The sequence below is a fragment of the Pyxicephalus adspersus genome, chromosome 10 (assembly GCF_032062135.1).
Source record: "Pyxicephalus adspersus chromosome 10, UCB_Pads_2.0, whole genome shotgun sequence".
Taxonomy (NCBI): Eukaryota; Metazoa; Chordata; class Amphibia; order Anura; family Pyxicephalidae; genus Pyxicephalus; species Pyxicephalus adspersus.
In genome coordinates, this window is record NC_092867.1 from 30,486,027 (window position 1) to 30,507,708 (window position 21,682).

General features: G+C 35.4%; 1 protein-coding gene across 2 annotated transcripts in view; it reads right to left on the reverse strand.

Moving 5' to 3' along the window:
* Positions 1 to 21,682, reverse strand: part of PLCE1 (phospholipase C epsilon 1) — a 149,507-nt gene that overhangs the window by 61,087 nt on the left and 66,738 nt on the right. For both annotated transcript variants that reach the window (XM_072424415.1, XM_072424414.1), the window contains exon 4: positions 6,923 to 7,239. In XM_072424415.1, the coding sequence (XP_072280516.1) occupies positions 6,923 to 7,239 (317 nt within the window). The remainder of the gene's footprint in view (positions 1 to 6,922; positions 7,240 to 21,682) is intronic.

The following is a 21,682-nucleotide window of genomic DNA, read 5'->3' on the forward strand; positions in this document are numbered from 1 at the left end:
TTACACAATCACTTCATTTCAGGGGCTCAAAAGTATTTGGACAATTGACTCAAAGGCTATTTCAAGGGCTAGTGTGGGCAATTCCTTTAGTATGTCCCTATCAATTAAGCAGATAAAAGGCCTGGAGTTGATTTGAGGTGGGGGGGCTTGTATGTGGAAGATTTTGCTGTGAACAGACAACATGCGGTCAAAGGAGCTCTCCATGCAGGTGAAACAAGCCAACCTTTAGCTGCAAAAACAGAAAAAACCCATCCGAGAAATTGCTACAATATTAAGAGTGGCAAAATCTACAGTTTGGTACAACATGAGAAAGAAACAAAGCACTGGTGAACTCAGCAACGCCAAAAGACCTGGACGTCCATGGAAGACAACAGTGGTGGATGATCGCAGAGTTATTTCCATGGTGAAGGGAAACCCCTTCACAACAGCCAACCAAGTGACCAAGTGAACAACACTCTCCAGGAAGTAGGCGTATTGATATCCAAGTCTACTATATAGAGAAGACTGCATGAAAGTAAATACAGAGGGTGCACTGCAAAGTGCAAGCTACTCATAAGCTTTAAGAATGGGAAAAAAAAACATCTAAAAAAAGCCAGCACAGTTCTGGAAAAACATTCTTTGGACAGATGAAACCAAGATCAACCTTTACCAGAATAATGGCAATAAAAAAGATTGGAGAAGGTGTGGAACAGCTCATGATCCAAAGCATAGCACATCATCTGTAAAACATGGCGGAGGCAGTGTGACGGCTTGGGCGTGCATGGCTGCCAGTGGTGGCACTGGGACACTAGTGTTTATCCATGATGTGACACAGGACAGAAGCAGCCAAATGAATTCTGAGGTGTTCAGAGACATGTGTCTGCTCAAATCCAGATAAATGCAGTCACATTGATTGGGAGGCGTTTCATAATACAGATGGACAATGACCCAAAACATATGGCCAAAGCAACCCAGGAGTTTATTAAAACAAAAAAGTGCAATATTCTTGAATGGCCAAGTAAGTCACCTCATCTGAACCCAATTGAGCATGAATTTCACTTGTTGAAGACTAAACTTCGGACAGAAAGGTCCACAAACGAACAGCAACTGAAAGCCGCTGGCAGAGCATTAAAAAGGAGGAAACCCAGCATCTGGTGATGTCCATGAGTTCAAGATTACAGGCTGTCATTGCCAGCAAAGGGTTTTCAACCAAGTATTAGAAATGAACATTTTCTTTTACAGCTTTTTAATTTGTCCAAATACCTTTGAGCCCCTGAAATGAAGTGATTGTGTAAAAAAAGGCTTTAGTTCCTCTCATTTTTATGCAATCTTTTTGTTCAACCCACTGAATTAAAGCTGAAAGTCTGTAGTTCAACTGAATCTTAGTTGCTTAATTTAAAATTAATTGTGGTAATGTACAGAACCAAAATTAGAAAAAAAGTTGTCCAAATATTTATGGCCCCAACTGTATATACACTTCTCAAAAAAAATTAGGAAACAGCGCTATTCAAGTTGAAAACCTTTATCGATATACATCGTATTATCGAGCACGTCAGGAAAAAATGACAACAGGACATAAACCCAATAAATAATGCTGAAATAAGGAAATTATCAAACTTAAACTCAAATCCTAATGTGATGTATACTTCATGCGCTTGTATGCCCTTCCAACAACAGGCATGCTTCTGATGGGACAGCAGATGGTGCCTAGGGGAATTAAGACCTAGATCCGGTTATTTGGGAGCTCCAGGACAGCCTGTTGCTGTCTGTGATAGTTTTTTTTATTATTCAGCTCTGAGGAATGTCAATGGCATCATTCAGAAACTTCATCATGCAGAAACTGCCTATACACTCCAAGCACATGAGGCCAAGTATTGTCTGGCAGCGGGAGAAACTTAGGCCTCAATGCAACAGATTAAATTGTGACAGTAGGTCTTTGGATTTCATCAACTACAGTCAAGGTACTATTAGTTGGCATGTTGAGGTCTTCATAGCCCTCTAAGAATATGAAATCCCCCTGATTATTACTATCATTTTCACCAAATCGGGTAAGATTATTCCCAATCACACTTCCCAAGTGGACAGATATCCCAAAAGTTTAATTTATATCCACATCATAATTGGCCAGGAGAGTAGACTTTATGCCATAGAGCAGTGTTTAACATAGGGGCAACCCTTGAAAAAACTTTTAGGTCTCAGGCAACCCCTACTATAATTATTATATACACAAGGTGGTCAGTGGAAGAATGCCAAGAATGCCAGTGGGAAGAATATCACCCTTACATCACTGATTACATCATTCATTGGGATCATTGGTGTCACCTAAACTGACCTAACAGGCGAAAAATTCTCATTGCTCAAGGAACCCCTAGAAGAACCCTAGGGTTCCATGTTACCCAGGTTGCAAAAAACGGTCATAAATTGATAATAATAAACCAGAACAAGAAATCTCTCCAACACTGATTATCTCTGCACAAACATAGAGGGTAATGCATAATAACCCAATACTTCCTATCTAACCCTAAAACATTAGGACTTAAATATCCCTAAAAACTCTCAAAACAAAGAAAAGTATACCTGTTCTGAACATTTTACTCCACAATGTCATGATATCTGTACTGCGATAAAAAAATAAACTATATTAATTCTAATATTTTAAGCTCCTGGGGTCATGTACATGATGCTCAAGGCACCGTATAGGTCGATTCCTGGCTAATCTCAAAAACAAACCAACATTTATGATCACATATTTCAAAGCTGCAGTCATTAGTTTGGCTTATACTTACCAAGTGATATACCAAGTGAAAATATTTCTCTACATCCTAAAGAATCTCAAGAAAACTGATATTTAAATATTATAAAAGAAACCATGGTTTCTAATGAAGACTTTCGTGTTTAAAAGTCTTACATTTTCAGTTGAACAATTATTGTCAAGATGAAAGACCAAGTTAACTATCCACACCTCCGATTCTGTATCTGAATTCTGTCATCCCAAAACTCACCCTGGCTCCTTTAATCTAAATACAGTTTAGACTTTTTTTTTTTTTTTTTAGTTAAAACGGCCAGAAAATCATCAAGCACTCACGAACTGGGGCCAACAAAAGCATGACTCTATGTTTAAGAATTCTCTTGTAAGTATATAAACAGGAACGCTTCGAAATGCTATTATTCTAAAAAGGAAGTACCCACTGATCTACACACCATTCTAAAGTTATATAAAACAGAAATTCATAGTGTTTTACACCAAAATGATATCATACAAAAGTAGAATATAACAAACATTTTCTAAAAGAAAATAAGAAATAGGGAAAGGAAAAATGCATAACGAATTGCATAAAAATTGTAAGATGACAGAACAATGATTACTGCATGATAAAAATTATTTGAACAATGAATCCAACCACCTTTTAACATCTCCCATAAAATAGAGGTATCCATAAAGATTGCAGGTTAAACATTAAAAAAAAAATGTAGAAATCTAAAGCACAAGAAATCAGACATAAAACTCTGATGTTCAAAGACAAAGAAAAGATTTCAGAATCCAAAAATAGACAGAGGGTAGGTAAACAAAATGGTGGATATCAATTGATTTAAAGTACATTTTACTTCCAAATAACTTAGGATCTTAACATTTTGGACCTGATTTATTAAAGATCTCCAAGACTCGAGAGGATACACTTCTATCAGTGAATCTGGGTAATCCAGCAAACCTGGAATTGATCTGGTCCAGGATTCAAAACATTTGATAACAAATGACTTAGAAAGAAATCCATTCCAGGTTTGCTGGATCACTCAGCTTCACTGATTAAAAGTGCATCCTCTCCAGCCTTGGAGAGCTTTAATAAATCAGGCCTTTTGTTGGGTCATAACTGCATTGTAAGTAAAATATCTGCCTGTGTGTATTGAACCCTAAACAAAATAGTCACCTAATAGACTTGAATATTCAATATGGCAATCTTTAAAACATAAGAGTTGACCACTTTAGGTTAAAGTGGTCCCCAAATCAATGTTACCTTGATTTGGGGACCACTTTAACCTAAAATTTTCTACAAATCATGTTCAAAGTAAGGTAATATTTGAGTATGAATTGGCATTTGGTTTACACAATGTGGATTTATATTATTTGTGGCTATTAAGGAAAAGATATGAATTGAAGCTTTTGTGCTTTTTAAAGGATTTTGTTAAACATTTTAAGGTATATATATGGCTATTCTTGAATATTTATACAGAAGTAGACTAATCACCCCAAATTGAACTTCTTACTGAATATGAATGTATTCAATTTCAAAGTATATTATTAAACAGCGTTTTTTGGACCTTTTAACATGGGGGAACCCTTGCTATAGTTATCCACAACTTACATAGTTACATAGTACATAGTAAGTCAGGTTGAAAAAAAGGACATAAGTCCATCAAGTTCAACCACTAGGGAAATAAACATATTGCAGATAACTTACAGTACATTACAATGCTGCTCAGTAGGAAGAATGCCTCTTACATTGATGGGCATTAGAAAGAATGCCACCCTTACACCTTACAGTGAGGCACAACTTGCTCAATGCTCAAGGAACCCCTAGCAACTTCTGGAGGAACCCTGGATGAGAAACACCATCTTAACTGGACAGATTGATATTTGGGAAGTTTAGGTGACTTGGTGTTTTACTCTGTTGACTGAGTGTTCTCCTAACTATTTGAGCAGTGTATATGCATTTTGTAGCACATTTTCATTTGATAAAGTCTGCTAAATGACATGTTGAATATAAATGTTCACAGGAAACATTTGAAAGAATCAGAAAATTACAATTGCACTTTGAAACGAGGTTAATAAATGAAGTTGAAAGTTAATTTATTTAAATTATGAAAAGGCTTATGTAGCAATCATATAGATTGTACCATGTGGAATTTATTTTACCTGTTATGTTGAAAAAAAAAGCCTCTTTGCAAAGCCTGAATTGCTGAATAGCCAAAAAATCAAATTATTAATAGTCATTCACTCTCAGCCTCTGCATGATTTGTACAATTTTGTATGAAGGTTATGTGACAAATGGAGATGTTAGTACTGTACTGTTCAGTATAGAAAAATTCTCTGCAGAACAGTGTGATTGGTATAAGACATTCCCCTAATATTATTATTATTTATTATTATTTTACCTAATATTAGTGACTATTCAAGAATGATCAGAAACTATCTAATATATGCTTAGTTATGTGATTATAACATGCTCACACTGTACAGACATTATATATGATGAAGTCATAGGTTTATGCTAACCAACATGCACCATACACAGGTGGCAAGCATCTGTTCTCATCATTCCATGATTACAATGTAACCAAATTACACACTGCTCTGACTAGTGGGTGTTTGGTGAAGAGAAGACCACACAGCAACTAATATAAAAGCCTATCTTGCCAATATGTTGCAGAAAAGAAAAGGTTTTAGGCATCAGAACTCCTGTTGCCTGCTGAAAGAAAACTGTTCCTTCAACAAAAGTAATGATTATACATTATGTAAGCAATAGGATTCTAGCAAAACATGGTACCACCGCCAAAGATGATTATCACATTAACAGCGCCAATTTATTTGGCAACCACATAATGGTCTTCCTTTTCTCACATTTCAGGGACAATTGCAACAATGGCATAATGCTTTTTGATCTTACAGTTTCAGACACCTTTTACCACATCTAGGAACTTGCAGCATCAATGATCCTTGCTGACAGATTAAGTTTACTGGCACATGGATACCAAGCAATCAGGTGAGGCAAAGTGTTCTTGGAATGGTAAAAAGAAGTATATCCCTAACTATTCATAATGATTCAAACATGTAGATTGCATTTAAATACAACTTAAGTGAAAACTCAACTTAACTATAACAAAATTAGTAGGCAAGTAGGCACGGCTCCAATTGCCTTGATTAGTCTAGATTTATATTATGAGATAAATGTCTTTACAATATTACTACAGTTTGCAAACAAGAGAAAACTACACACGAGCCAATCTGGGTTTTAGGATCATGCCATATTTGACTTAGAGTCTTGTACCTGAAGCTATAAGTGATGTTTTCATTAACAGTCAAATCTGCAAAACTATATAATATTCAGTGTGCAAATTTGACACCTCAAAAGCCACACAAGATAATATCTATGGTTTGAGAAATGAATTGTTTTATACAATTAACACAACATCAAAATATTCATTCTGTCTAAACCATTAATTAATTATTGATGAAGTCCATGTTGAACATATAAAAAACTATCATCTAAAATTTCTGCTTTAAACAATACATAAAATCCAAAAGAATATTCTGATCCTTGGGAATAGAGTTAGGAGTGCCTAACACAAACGACTATAGTTTTTCTTGCCAGTGAAGGGGTGATAGGGAAAATATATCAGGCATAACTACTAAAAGCACCTTATTTTAAATGCATTATCTACTATGTGGTATTTGCTTTAAGTGTTTAACTGGGATTAATAAAGCTACATTCTAAATAAAAAGGTAATTGCACAGCTAAAATACATAAATGTTGTTTTTCATCAGCAAAATTATTTTTAAGGATTATTGCACTTTTCAGTTTACACTAATTAAAATACTAAAAATAAAAATGCTGCATTCCACATCTACTGAAATGATGATGCAGATGCAAACTCTAAAAGCCTGTGTATACTTTTTTTACACATATTATCTCAGCTGGTTTTGTGATCCTGGCATATTTGCCAGGCAGCATACATAGGCCCAGGAAAATAAAACAGTTTAGTCAAGTGGCCCAGGTATATTGAACAGTTTAGTCAAGTGGCCAATCCCCAACCCTGCTGATTAGGGAAGAACCATAGAGAAGAGATCATACGACCTCAAAGTCCTGGCCCTTTTCATACAATTCTTTATGAAAATTGTAACAATTTTAACGAAGCTAAGAACTGAAATATAAAATATTTCACTCACCTCGTTAAATCTTGCCACCAGCTCCTCTACAGTATTGTGTTCACCATTTTTCAGTTTTAGCAGCGATGTGGACAAAGATGTTCTTAGATCAGTAAAATTGGTTTCACATTCAATACTGCCAAGATCCTTTGTTAAGAAACAAAGGTAATCAATGGGCAAAACCTTGCGATAAATCTCCTGTTCTTGATCAGTAAGAATAGTTGCAATCTCTTCTGGAAACTGAATTAGGTGCTGCAGTTCCACCAACTCTTTACTCAGTCCAGCGGCACTAGCCGTCTGAGTGTTCGATGCGGCCATTGCTGAGCACGACTGACGATCTAAAAACAAAATATGAGTTAATATATATCAGTCTTTAAAGAAATACTATTATTTATACACAAAACATGATTATGCAAAGGATATTAACAACAATGTATTAAATATTACATATGTATATTTATTTTTTTTGGTATATACACTATATTTGGTTAAAGGTCAGAAATTGCTTTTATAAAAACTGCATTCCATGAACCTAATTAGCAGGGCTGGATTTATACTTACTGCCCCCAAAGCCTAATGTTTTCTGTTGTTTACCTTCTACCCCAGGTGACTGGTTGGCAATTATATTACACAAGATCAAATATCAATGTCAACAAAGGATTATGAGGCTGGGGTAAAGAGGCTGAAAGAGATGGCTGGCCTACATCTAGTAACTAGAAAATCACTGCAAAATGTTGCCTGACACACTGATAGATCTGGGTGTACATGCTCAGAATGAGAATATTATGAGATTATGCTTTTTCATAAAAAGAAAAAGACACACATTGGGCCTAATTTATTAAAGCTCTCCAAAGCTCGGTAATCCAGCAAACCGGGAATGGATTTCTTCAAAGTCATTTGCTATTTGCTAGCAATGTTTGGAATTTTGTACCAGATCCTTTCAGGTTTACTGGATCACCCAGCTTCACTGATGAAAGTGTATCCTCTCCAGCCATGACGAGCTTTAATAAATCACGTCCACTGTATAGAAACAGCAAAGTTAGGACCTAGGTAGACTACAATTTAAGGAAAAGCAGCACTCTGAAATTTTTAATTTACAACAGCTCCATCCACTTACAAGAGATTTAAAGAGTTACCTTTCTGTTTAAATTATTATTTACCAGGCGAAAAGCTCCACTGTAGGTGAAGGCAAAATCAGGAATTTGAGCAGTAAGATTCTGCCTAAAACCAGTAACCAGGTAAATTATCGATATCTACTAGACATTTATCATTTTTCTGGTTTCCACTGTGCACCCCATTCTTTGCCTGATAAATGCTGCCCTCCTGTTATTGCTCAAAGTGTCTCTGGTTGAGTTACATTACAGGTGATTAGAGTGAGAGAAGTGGAGCCAATCAGGCAAAGAACAGAAATTGCAGGTCAATGTTCTAGCAAAATATTGATTAAACCTTGATCAGGAATCCTCTATTTTTTAATACATTTGATTTAGATTACATTTTTTATATAAACTATAGTGTTCAATCCTTTTAGAAATATTAACTAGTGTTTGACCAAAATTAGTTTGGGCTAAACTGATCATAGAACATAAGTTATTATAACTTAAAAAAAAAACATGTAAGGAATCAAAATACTGAACACACAAATACTTTTAAAGTATATGACGTGTAAGCTACTGGAAACTACAAACCAAAAGCTGTTTACAGATTCATATACATGGAAAGCTAAACTCTCCAAGCAAAGGACTAGAACACTGAACAGCACCAAGGGTTAACTGTTAGAACAAAAATCTTGCTCATTAATAAGGCTGCAGATGTTAATTAAGCAAAACAGGAGATCTTTTAAATATTACATTGAAATCCATATAAGCCGAAGCTTACCAGCAAAGCTGCTTTTGTGTCACTATGGTATGAAATCAACAAATCCCATAACAACACAGCCAATAGGCTTAAATTCAATTTCCTGTGCCCTTTGAATTAAAATATTGTTTTTCTAATTAAGAGAAAAAAAAGAGAGGAAAATAAACCAGTGAGCTATAAGAATTGACAAACAACCATCATTTTATAAGCAAGTGAGACATTAATGTTAAAAGGAAATTATTACCGTATGAGAAACATTACTGATAAAGGACAAGCATTACACCTGAGTATTTTTTATATTGGCTTGTAAATGCTAGCCTTGCTAATGCCTAAACACTAATGCTAGTTCAACAAGCATTTACAAACCACTTATGAAGACTTTAAATGGTGTCAATCAGCTTTCTTAGCTTTCTTGGGGTCCTAAAGTCGGTTGATTGTCCACTCTAAACATCTAAATCAATAAACACTGTATAGGAGTGGACATCATACATTTTCTGCTACTACCTCCTTTATCCAGAAAAGACTTCTAAATTCCCTGTCAGCCATTATTAAAATGTGGGGGACACGCATGCTGCTGGTCGATAGCTATGTGGTTTTGTTATTGTGCAGGGTACCAACCTTAAAAAATTCATTGCACTGCAAAGGTCTGAAATGGTTCTGAGATTTCTTTTAATTTCCTAGAAAGGTTTTCACTTCCCCATCTTGGAAGTTGTAATCGGACAGCGCTACTATGCAAACTACTCAGCATGCTGCATCTTTGGATAGAAGTCAATATACCTGTAGGTATTTAATATTTATGTACAAACTCCTTATAGATTAAATTGACTCCAAACAAGTCAAATATATAGATACACACAAACCAATTCCTGTAATGTCAAGTTTTTTTTTTTGTATGCCTGTTTATGGTAAAGGGTTCAAGTTACTGTGAGTTGTTCAAAAGATTTTTAAATTGAGGATTTTGCTTCCTGTCCTAGGGTGACAACACTTTGGGCTACAAACAGCTACATGGATACATTCTACCCTAGTTGTCACAACAGATTACACAATAAAACAATGACTTGATTATGGAACACAGGACAAGATAAAGAAAGTGGCGAAAAAACATATCAATGTTATCTGGAAATCCAGGCTGAGTGAAAACATGTAAAAAAAAAAAGGATTTTGTAAATAAAAGGCTTATCTTATTGGTATATATTTATTTGAACAAGTGGATTTAAAAATATTGAGATAAAATGCCAACCAAGAATGTAAACAGCTGTAAAAAGGCTTTACCTGGCAAAACACTCCTTGGCTATTCATTTATTTAAATGTAATTCAGGACCATCATCCAAATTAACATGGAAGTCTGTTTGGCCATGATTGCACTAGCAACTGGAGCTTGCAGGCATGAAGTTTCCTTTATACATTAAATTAAACAAATGATGCCTTTAGTTCACCATGTCTGGTGGAACAAAAGCAGCTGGGTGGTGAGAAATGCAGAGAACGTTTACATTTTACACTAGCTGCAAAATATATTCACGCTCAAGTAGATGGTTATTGCGAAAGGAGAAAAAGTAGAATGGGGCTTTATGATTAAGGGATCCCTTTTGAAATTCAGAGCACTGAGGAATTGAAATATTCATACAGAAGTCTGTGTGAAGAATTGTAGAAAACGGGCTATAACAATTAGCAGTGCACATGGATTAATCGCTGTTCCCCTGACAACTCACCACAAGGGATCTTGACCGTGTGCAGTATTTCATAGATATGAAATTCCAAAAAAGGCATCCAGCCGTGGCCTCACACACAGCACTCTGAATTTCAGCCAATACCACCATGCTTACTAGAATTCCTTTCAGCTCATTTCTTTTACTGGACACAGCAATACAAATTTAACTTCATTCACATTCTTTAAATGAAAGTTATATATACACATTTTCTATTTTCTCATACATTTTGTAATATCTTGTTTTATTGGATACAAAAATGGCAATATGATGCAATAAATGCATTCAAAAAAGAAATAGATAATAGTAATATATATATATATGTAGAAAATAGGAATAAAAGTACAAATAGGAATACATAATTTCCAATCCACTGTTCACCCTGTGAAAAATATTATATGTTTCCCATACCTGTCTATATCACCAATGTGTTGCTCTTTTATTGTCCAAAAACAAACTGAGGAGGAGAGACTAACTAAATTGAATTTTCCCTTGAGAAGAGATGTATAAGGGGGGATATGATCACCCTGTGTAAATATATAAATGGTCCATATAGAGAACTTTCTTCCCAATTATTCACTTTAAGGTCATTTCAAAGCACAAAAGAGCACTCTTTGTGTCTGAAAGAAAATACATTTAAGGTAAGGATTCTTCACAGTAAGGTCTGTGAAAATGTGGAATAGGCTCCCTCAGGAAGTAGTTTCAGCTAGTTCTATAGATTGCTTTAAGAAAAATCTGGACGATTTTTAGAAGCACAGAACATAACTGGGTATTAAAATTTTAAAGTAAAGATAACGGAGACCATTGATCCAGAGAACATCTGATTGCTTAATGGGTTCAGGAAGAATTTTTTTCCACTGTAGGAACAAATTTGCCTTCCTCTGGATCAACTTTGTCTTTATCTGGGATATGTTTATTTCCCCAGTGGTTGAACTTGATGGACTTTTGTCTCCTTTCAACCTAAATTATATGTAACTATATTATATTTCCTTCCTAGGTTTTGATATACTTTATTGCAATGTTTCTATATAATAAAATTTATATAGTGATTTGCTTTTTTTTATTATATATCTGATATCTTTTTTTTTTTTACCTAACTATGTAACCTGCCCTGTCCTATAGTTTCACCACCTTATATACTATAACTATATCCAATAGGCCAAGCAATGGTTGCAATTTCACCTAACCCAAAATAGAAACTTAGCTGTGCAACCACTTATGTGTTATTATATAGGCATGACATAGACCAAACAAAAACAATACACAGCATTAGGAGATCTAAAATGCAAGGGATAACTACAGGTGAGAATCCCTCGAACATTAGAGAAATCTAGCAAACCAAGAATGATGGAGCACACCTTCCTCCACGGTTCCTCCAGAGATTGCTGGGGGTTCCTTGAGCAATGAGAGATTTGTGACTCTCAGGTCAGTTTAAGTGACACCAATAACCTTTTTCCCTATCTGTAAGGGTGACATTCTTCCCAGTGGCCATCACACTAATGTACTGTGAGCCGTGAATTTAGTATTTATGGTAGGATTTCCCTGAAGACCTAAAATTTATTTCAAGGGTTCCCCCATGTTAAGGTCGAGAAACACTACTTTAGAGGAACAATCATGTGGAGAACATTTTCCATACAGATTGTAGTGCACCACAGCATCGAGATATTAAAAATACCTCCCCCTTCTAATAAAAGCTCAAATAGGACAATAAAAAAAGAAAGAAAGAAAAAGAAGGAACCCCAGCAGTGACAATACCCACCCACCCCCCAGCTTACCTGTATAAAACTGAATTAACTGTATTTTGAATTCACATGTGTGTGTAAACCACAGCTTTTTCACCTGATTAACTCCTAAAATGTATTTCTTTCTAGTATTTATTTTTTCTTAACTATGTAGAAAGGGATAGAGAAGGGGTGGGTAATGGAAAGAGATGAAGTAAGAAAAGAGAAGGCAGAGGCAGGGAAGCAAGGAAGTGAAGGGATTTAATCCAAAAAACAGTATTGGTGGTTACCAACTCCTTTTATTTTAATGGGATAGTTTAAAGACACATTGCTGAACAGTGACACTTATAAAACCTATAAATAAATATACTCATTCTGGTCTCAAATATATGTCCCAATGGAGTTACAAACCCAAGTTCCCATAAACGTATCATCAAGTGGAACATTTTGGGAATTTCCATGAAAAATTGACAAAGAAAGACCTTCTAGAACCATTATGCATACAGTCTTTAAGATATTTAGTTTTCACTTGTGTAATATGTTCACTAGAAGGCAACACTCCAAGGGAGAAATCAATATCTAGGTGCAGAACGTAGATTTAGGAGGACTAGTTGTGAAGAAGAGTCTCATCCACATCATAAGAAGAGAACTATTATGTTGTGATAAGTAAAGAAATCCAGGGAAAACCATAAGGTAATACAGGAACCACGATGACTACACCTCTAGAGCTAAAGAACTCATAATAGACTAAAATAAGTGACTGCAGTGGGATATCTCATTATAGCCTATTCCAAGATGTCATCAAGGTCACAGACCACCAGGCAAGTAAAATAACCAAAGGTGGGGGTAGGTGCAGTATAGATGAACAGTCAATCATCCAGAGGAAAAAGAGTCAATGGCTACAGGGGCTGTTAGGTCTGAAAAGGTGCAAAGAAAGTATGTAGTACCTGATGCGTATATTCATATGGAATTGGAAGCCCTAGTAATAAGTGGCGTCAGGCAGAAAGAGAGTTGTGGGCTCCATCAAGGACCACTAGGCTAGGATTCTCAAACAGACTCTATAAAGGCACAATAAATTCTGCATTGAATGTCCTGAGGCCTTTCAGAATTTACTAAACAGAGGAACAGAGGACCTCTATGTCAAAATATTTGAAATCATTAATTTACTATAAAGAAAAGTAATCTACTTGCGGCAGAGATAATAAATGGCTATTTGTGCAGGACTGGCTGGCCCAGCAAAATTTGCCCAACAGCTGTTTGTTTAATGCTAAGGATGTCCCAGAGAACTTAACAACTACAATATGGGACCGGTGGGCTACTCTTACAAAAGTTGGTGTCAAAATGTAAGGATCTAAAACCATTTAATGTGCATCGAAGGTGTGCAGGAAAAATACCTTTGCTGTCCAAAAAGAACATAAAAAAAGCACTGCGGTTTAACAATGACCATACAAGCAAGGACTGGGCCTTCTACAGCATTACAGAAGAAACCCTATACCAACTGTAAAGCATGGTGGTAAGAATTATATAGTTTGGGGTTGCTTTGCTAATCCAGGACTAGTAAAATTTGCAATCAACTATGAATTGAGCATAATATCAAAATGTACCTAAAGATAATGTGAGGTAATTTGTCTGACAGTTAAAGGTAAAATAAAAATATATGTTTTTTGTTTTTTTAAGATCTTTCAACACAATAATGATCCAGAGCACATTACCAAATCTACCAAGGAGTGACTCAAACAGAATAAATCAAGGGTAGGGTAGTCCAGGGTTTGAATTTCACTTAAATGTTGTGGGGATACTTGAAATGAGCAGTTCATAGAAGGAAACCAACAAACATCTAGCAACTAAAAGAGTTTTGTATGGCGGGGCAGTCACAAATCTCACTAAATCGATTTTATGGACAAATGGACAGTTATGTAAACAGCCTGCAAGTCATATCGGCCACCATTACATTTTTCCTTGTGTTCTTGTTCCAGTATATAGTCTTTACCTGTGGGAATCTTACATTTGCCTGTTTTAATATGTAGTAAATCAACAATTTCCACAGGGTGTTCTTGTTTGTCATTACTGTAGGTAACCTAATAATGTGATGGACAGAGTAAAAGTGTGCAACTAAAGTCACAAATTCGCCCTTTGTGGAATAAACCCATTATGCCTCTATATTTATAAATTGTTGGATGAGATTCAAGTATTCAAATATTGATTTTCAATATTTTCTATTGTACAAAACACATTAGAACAATTTTCTTTAACAATTACTGCTGGGAATAAAAAAAGGAAAAATGCAGAAAAATATAGAAAATTGATGAAGAAATTGGATTATAAACCAAGCCTGTACCTAGATTTCACAGCAGTTTTACAAATACCTGAGAATGATGTTTGTAATGAATAACAAATAGAGATATATATGTCCACATGGTTTCATGAATTCTGAGTATATGTGAAGGGTGAAAAGAGAAAACAGGAGTTCCTAGTGTAAGCCTATAACATTCATGTAATAACATAGCAACTTTACCACATAAAACACTAAACCTCTTTAGGTGGAATTAAAGTTTCACTTTCAAACCAATCTGCGATCAGACAGGGCTTTATGGGGTAGGTGAGGTCCCTTCTGCAATAGAACATACTTACCTGCCTAATCGTTCTCTTTATCTAAAAAATCACTGAGCTACATAGGTCACAAAAAAAATCACTGAGCTACTAGTCTAGTAATATTTGTTTAACAATAGGTGAACATGGAAATTTCCTAAAGGAAAGTCTACCCACAAAACATGAGGCACAGCACCAAAAGGAGTAGTGGAAGAAGGTGGCACCATAATGCATATTTACAGACCTCCGACCAGAATTGTGCATTATAAACACTTAATCATGTTGGATAAACAAATTAATGGCAAGAATGTTATAAAATGTATTTGTGAGGGCCAAACAATGTTCACCTCGCAAATTCTATTTTTTTCTACATTTCTGCAGTTTTCGAAACAAGCTAAAAGCTGCAAGTGTAACCCTTTTTCTGCTGTGCATGGCTTCCCATTTTGATGGAAAATAGAAAACATACATGTAATAGACTTGAGCTTTTGCAAAAGAGCCTCATCAATTCCATGTATTAACTTTCATAAAATTAAGGACCAATATGTTTAAGAAAGAATAACACTATTCAATTTTTTTAGTTTAGTAAACACACAAACTAAAATCTTTTACAACTTTTTTTAAGATTAAATTGTATTGAAATCAGAAATATTTGTACATAAAACAACAAAACAATAAAACAATTGTGTATGTTGATTTCATTTTACTTTCCAGAGTTAATTCAGAGACTAATTAATTTTTATTACGGTTATGACAGGAATTACAAGTGCACTTCAGAATAAAATCTCTCTATTCTTTGTACATAAGTTGATATCAAACCCAGGTGAGCTGGCTGGGCACTTCTGGGTTATATTCACAGCTACAAGGAGATAGGTGGAAAAATGCATATGCACTGACCCACCTACCACGACCCCCCATCCCATGATATGAACGCAAAAGCACAGAAAAACACAAACAATAAGACAGCACACTTGTTTGTACAATGGAAGCACATGAGCAAAGAAAGGGGGAGGAATCTCAGCTTTCACTTTGGATACTTGATTAAACTATGCATCTCATTAGCCACTGTATGTACTGTATTTATTTTATGATGATAATAATGTCACTGATATGTCCTTAGCAGTAAAAAGGGTAGTTCTTATTTCCCAGATTTAACCTTACTTACCTTCTGTGCAACCTTGCTGCAAAACAAACATATTTGTTGGCCATTGCAACTAATCGGATACTAGCTTTAATGTTTTAGTACAGGTTAGAAAATAAAAAAAGAATAGAACCAACAAGTCACTTTAACAGCTTTTATAACATTCTACGTTTGCATCACAGTAGACCAAACATTTCTAAAACAATTACAGAGGCCAAACTAAAAATGGGGTAATTTTTTTAATGGTAACTTTATCATGTATGCATCACAGAATGTGTAAAGTTCTAAAAATAAACAGCACTGTATAGTCTACAGCTGAAATAAAGAGTGTTTGAAATAGTTGCTTTTTCATTCTTCTTCATTAGCCTACATTAAGCTATAGAACAATCTGATAACACTGGTCTGACAAAAATAGCTACAAAGAACATAGAATTCCTGCAATGTTTCCATGATCAGTGTTTGCTTCAGTATAGTTCATTTGAGAAAATGGAGAAAAAAAAGTAAAGTATACCCTGATTAGATTAATCTGTAGTTTAGCTAAGGCAGTTTAACAAAGGTAACCTCAAAACAAATATTATTTTTGTCCAATTGTGAAGTTCATAAGGTGAGAAAAAGTTTAGCAGACTTTAGTTTAATGAGGGAATACCAATATGTGATTCGATTTTGGCTTAACCAGATTCACAAAAACATTCTCAATATTGACCCCAATTAAAGACCAGGGTATCAGCAAATTTTGGCATTTCTGTTGACTGTTTTAACCTCCTGGGCTGGTAATTTCTGTCTGGATTTATTTGTCTAAAAGCAGTACATTGTCTTTATTGAAAATTTATTTTACAGTATAAGATAATAGTATGATTATATTAAAGTTTGAAACACAAAACCATGTCAAAATAATAAATTAAAAAAAAAATGTAATAAACTTTGCCATGATTTTGTGTTTCAAACATTATTATACACATACAATTATATTATACTGTAAAATAAATTATCATGAAAGACAATGTAGTGCTTTTACACATATAAATCCAGTGTATTGCACTCAATACAGTTATTTTGTATTGAATGCAATACAAAAAAAATGACCCCTAGCGACGGCCGCACGCTCTGGGAACTCCAGTGGAACGTCAGTGACTCGCCAGAACAGATCGACGAAGAGGACGCGGCCAGAGGATAGCAGGACACTGGAGGACACCGATGGGAATAGGTAAGTGTTTAACTCGGGGTTACCGCTTTACAGCTGGGGAGGTTAAATGTTGGCAGTGACAGCCTCATTTTGTGCCCTAGGTTTGTATTCGAGTTAAGGCATTTTATATTCAAATCAGATTATATTTCAGTATATAATGTAAATTACCCAATTACCCCACCCAACAAGAAATTTTTTTTTTTACAAAAGCAAAGACTGCATGTTCATAACAATGCCTGAAACAATACATATATACATACATATTTTCCTGATCTTGTAAGCCTGTACATTGCTTGCTGTATCCCTGGTGTAGTTTTCCAGAAAAACAAGTGTTACACAGAGATCAGTGGTAACACCTGAAAAACGTGTTAAGCACCAGAACAACATACTGAAATGCACACAAATGAGTAGGTGTGAAAATTCGTATCTGTATACAGTATGTATAAACTGTTCATCATTTAACTAATATAATATTTAATTACAAATAAAACAATTTGTGAAATTTTCTAGTGCTGTCACACTGACAGTACAGACCCCATATTCACTTCTAGGAAGCAGAAAGCAGAAATGCCCAAGCTACCATGAATGGGTAGCCGCTAGTTATTAGATGCAATCACCAAGAATTGTTTTTCATGATGTCATGAATGGTGAAATAAAACTATAGCCAAATTTTACACTTGTTTGAAAAAAGGGTAGGCTGAATTGATTATAAAAATGACATTATTACTTTTCATAATGAATTACTACATGTCTATAATACCTTTTTTTCATGAAACAGTTGAGGTCAATTTGTCTACACCTATATTACATAGGTAATGCAGCTCAATAGGCTTTGTTCCCTTTGTTAGGGAGTAGTCCTTTACTTTCCTTGACATCTTTTTGTAGCTGATGGAAACAATAAATGTTACATATATGTTCCAATGTTAAAAAAAAATATTTTATTCTAATTTCACAATTTTCCAAAAATAAATTAATGGCCAGAGTAAAATAAAGATGTTGGTATTGAGAGATCTATGGGTGATATTAATGGTAAGAAGGAAAAAGTCAGCTATTTTGAGCCAGCTGTCACTGGGGTCATTGCGTTCACAAACCAGAAAAAGCCTCTTCCAGGTATAAATTGAATTCATCACAGCCCTACAAGGACACCTGGATTAAGTTAGCTAGCAGACATACTATAAAGTGTTGCATGCAATTTTTGAGTAACTTTTCTGAGTTCCAAATATAATACAAAGGCATGTGTGAGGCCAAAGCTGTGATGGAATCCTTGGAAAATGTTGGCACTTCATAAACAATATTAACAAGCATTGTCTCTGAAAGGCATTGTACAGTCTGGCTTCACTGAAAGCTGAATGATAAAGCTATCCACTTGAACGGTACCACTGCGAATCATAAACAATAAAGCACAGGAAAAAATGTTAATTGCTCAAACTGTCATTACCTGTTTTTTCACAACTACAATACAGTTTAAGTAAGTAGTAACACATAAAACATACACATAAACTATGAGATGAAACATCTCCTGGAGCTGTGATGAAATAGGCAGGTGTCTGATTTATGGCAGATGTTGAAATAAACAGGAGATACCAAGTGATTATATTTCCAGACACATGTTCAATATGAAGTGTTTAAGTTCTTGAAAACCAAAAATAAAAAAGGGGAAATAAATAAATACAAGAGAATAAATCGTATTTATGTTCCCTTACTTTTGGAAGAAACACTGCTTTTGTTGCAACATAATGCCAATCACCAATGGATTTAAAGACGTTCTTTACTAAAATTCACATTTAAATTCTACTATATATGAATCTGGTTATGGGTGCTTTAACAAAAAAAAAAAAAAAAGACTTTTAAAGAAAAAAAAATTATAGGTTACTATGGGCAATGGCTCTACTTTGCTTTGGCTCAGCTTTCCTGACACAAGTCATCAAAAGTTTGTGAGATAGCTGTGCAAGGATGAAAACTTTACACAATGTTTTAGTATAGAAGTGAGTTGTGCTTCATATTTGAACACAATGAGTAGGAGCGTGCATACATGTGTTTGTATACATTAACAACTAGCTTTCCCTTATACAGTAAAACTATACAGCAGCACAGACATTTAAGTACTAGGAGAAACAAAGCATTAAGCATTGAATACAGTCTGCAATGTTCAATATTTCAGTTTAAATAGGCTCAACATGATAGCCAAGATTGTTTAAGAAATCCTTAACCCATTCAGGCTGACAGGAGGAGAAGAAAATAAAGATGCGGTGTCTTACCTGTTAATGAACCTTCCACTGAGCAATCATATCTCTCTAAAATCCTGGGTGAACAGGTACTGCAATTTGAAAGTCTCCAAATGATAGAACACTGCACTTGTCCACGCTTACTGTCAGGCAGCAGCTGCTCAGATTAAGGCTGCAAACTATGGCCAAATGCATAACTAGCATGCTTTGTGTAAGCCAGAAGAAGAAATGCATTTGGCTCGCTAGTGACAAGGTCGTATTACCCACCTCCCCCAATAAAAGTCAGTTCTGTGACTCAGAGGAGGAAGTGCAGCATCAACACTGAAGACGCTTCCAGACAGAAGGCTATATGTAATTTTGTACTAAAATAAAGTTTTGCAAATCTCTAAGGGAGGTTTACACGAATATAATTATTAAGGATTTAAGGTATTTTTTCCCTCATTGATTACATTTTATTCATACTTTGTCATGATCAAAGAGGTTTATAAGTATTTTTATTATTGTTGAAAAGTGGGAAAGCTACAGCATTTTATTACTTTTTTAGCGCCAACATATTATGCAGCGCTGTACATTAAATAGGGGTTGCAAATGACAGATGAATACAGACAGTGATACAGGAGGAGGAGAGCAGCCTGTCCCAAAGAGCTTACAATCTAGGAGGTGGGGGAATTTACACACAATAGGATAGGAGATATGGAGTGGTGGGAAGTAGTGAGGATTTCAGAAGAAGACAGAAGAAGATGGGTAGGTAAGTTTGAAAAAATAGGTTTTGAGTGCTCTTCTAAATGAGCAGAGAGTAAACATCTGCAAGTACTAAAAACTAACCCACACATCCCTACCCCCAATCCCTCTTTATTCTAAGATTTAAAAGGTACACCCAGCTGAAACGTGAACACTTAACATTTAACCCGGATATACATTACATAACCTACCTGCTGTGTGTCTCTAATTTCCATCTTAGCACTCATACTGTAGTACGGTTCCTTTATTGTAATCTTTTATGCATGGCATTAGCAGCCCATTAAATGACCTAAATTTCTGTCTGCAACTGTTTTGTTTTTTGGGGTTTTTTTTGCACAGTTCATCATCATCAATCAAATGTCTACCTGACTGTTGCTGTGGCCACTAGGGGCATATTTATAATGCAGTGAATTTGACTTTCAGCAAACATTCACTGGTGGTGAATCAATCACTGACATTTTAAAATACATGTGGGATGAGGGAAGAAGTTAATGGACCTAGATTAAAATAATGTATACAAATATATTTATTCTTACCAACCCCAAGCACAACCTTACATATGTATGACAGGAAAGGGACTCAATCTGCAGTGGTGGATCCTTGGTGTAGAATTATAGATCAACTCCAATGGAAGAAAAGAATCACACAGAAACTATGGTAATGGCTGGTGGCACCCTGAGCACCATAGTTTTGATGTCAGAGATATGACAAAGGGTATGTTTCCTTGAAACGTGTTACAAGAAGTAGCATGAGTATGCGATCAGGGCTTCCCATTGTTTCTGTGTGATCTTTTGCTTTCAAACAGAATGGATGGATCACTCCACACCATAGCCAAGGATCTACCACTGACCAAGGACTGCAAGTACATCTCCAAAAATCCTTTATTCTATGTGAACTGTTCCACTACGATTTTGCATATGGAAAGCCTTAAATGTTTTCATGAATGTTATTGCACTAGGTCTAAAAGCTTTGTTTGCCTTTTTTTTTTATATTTCTGTCACCGTGGTTTTCTCCAACCATCCTGGGAGCAGCAAGGTCCAGGCATTTTATGCTTCTGCTCAGTTCTTTTATGCACCTGAGACTATACTCATGGACAGTACACAGTTTGATCTCGCTAAACTATGCACCCGGGCGTTTTCTTCTCTATTTAAAAAACATGAACCTGAAAGATTTATCTGCATGTAATGTTTGATGAATTCACTGCTTGATATGCTTATGATTTTTTAACATTTTTGAACCACATACAGGATCTTTTTTTTACCTAGCAGAAGCAAGTTAACAGGTGACCGAAAAGAACAAACAGTTAAGTGTGGTCAAGATGTTACCCTAAGTTAGTTGTTTCTTTACTGAAGAGACATAAATGTATGGAATCTTTAACCTGATGTAGTGGAAGTATATCAAGTGAAAGCGGAACTGAAATTACTATCAGGCAGGTCCTTTATTGTAGAGAGGACCGGCAACGTCCTTTCAGCAATAAAATAAATGTATCTGCCTAAACATAGCAATCATATGTGATCAGGCCAGAATGATATCAATCTTGATCATGCACATGGGAGTTCATTCATTATACCCAGCAGTGAACGCTGAGCTGTACATTCACAGCTCTGTATTCATTAGGAAAAAA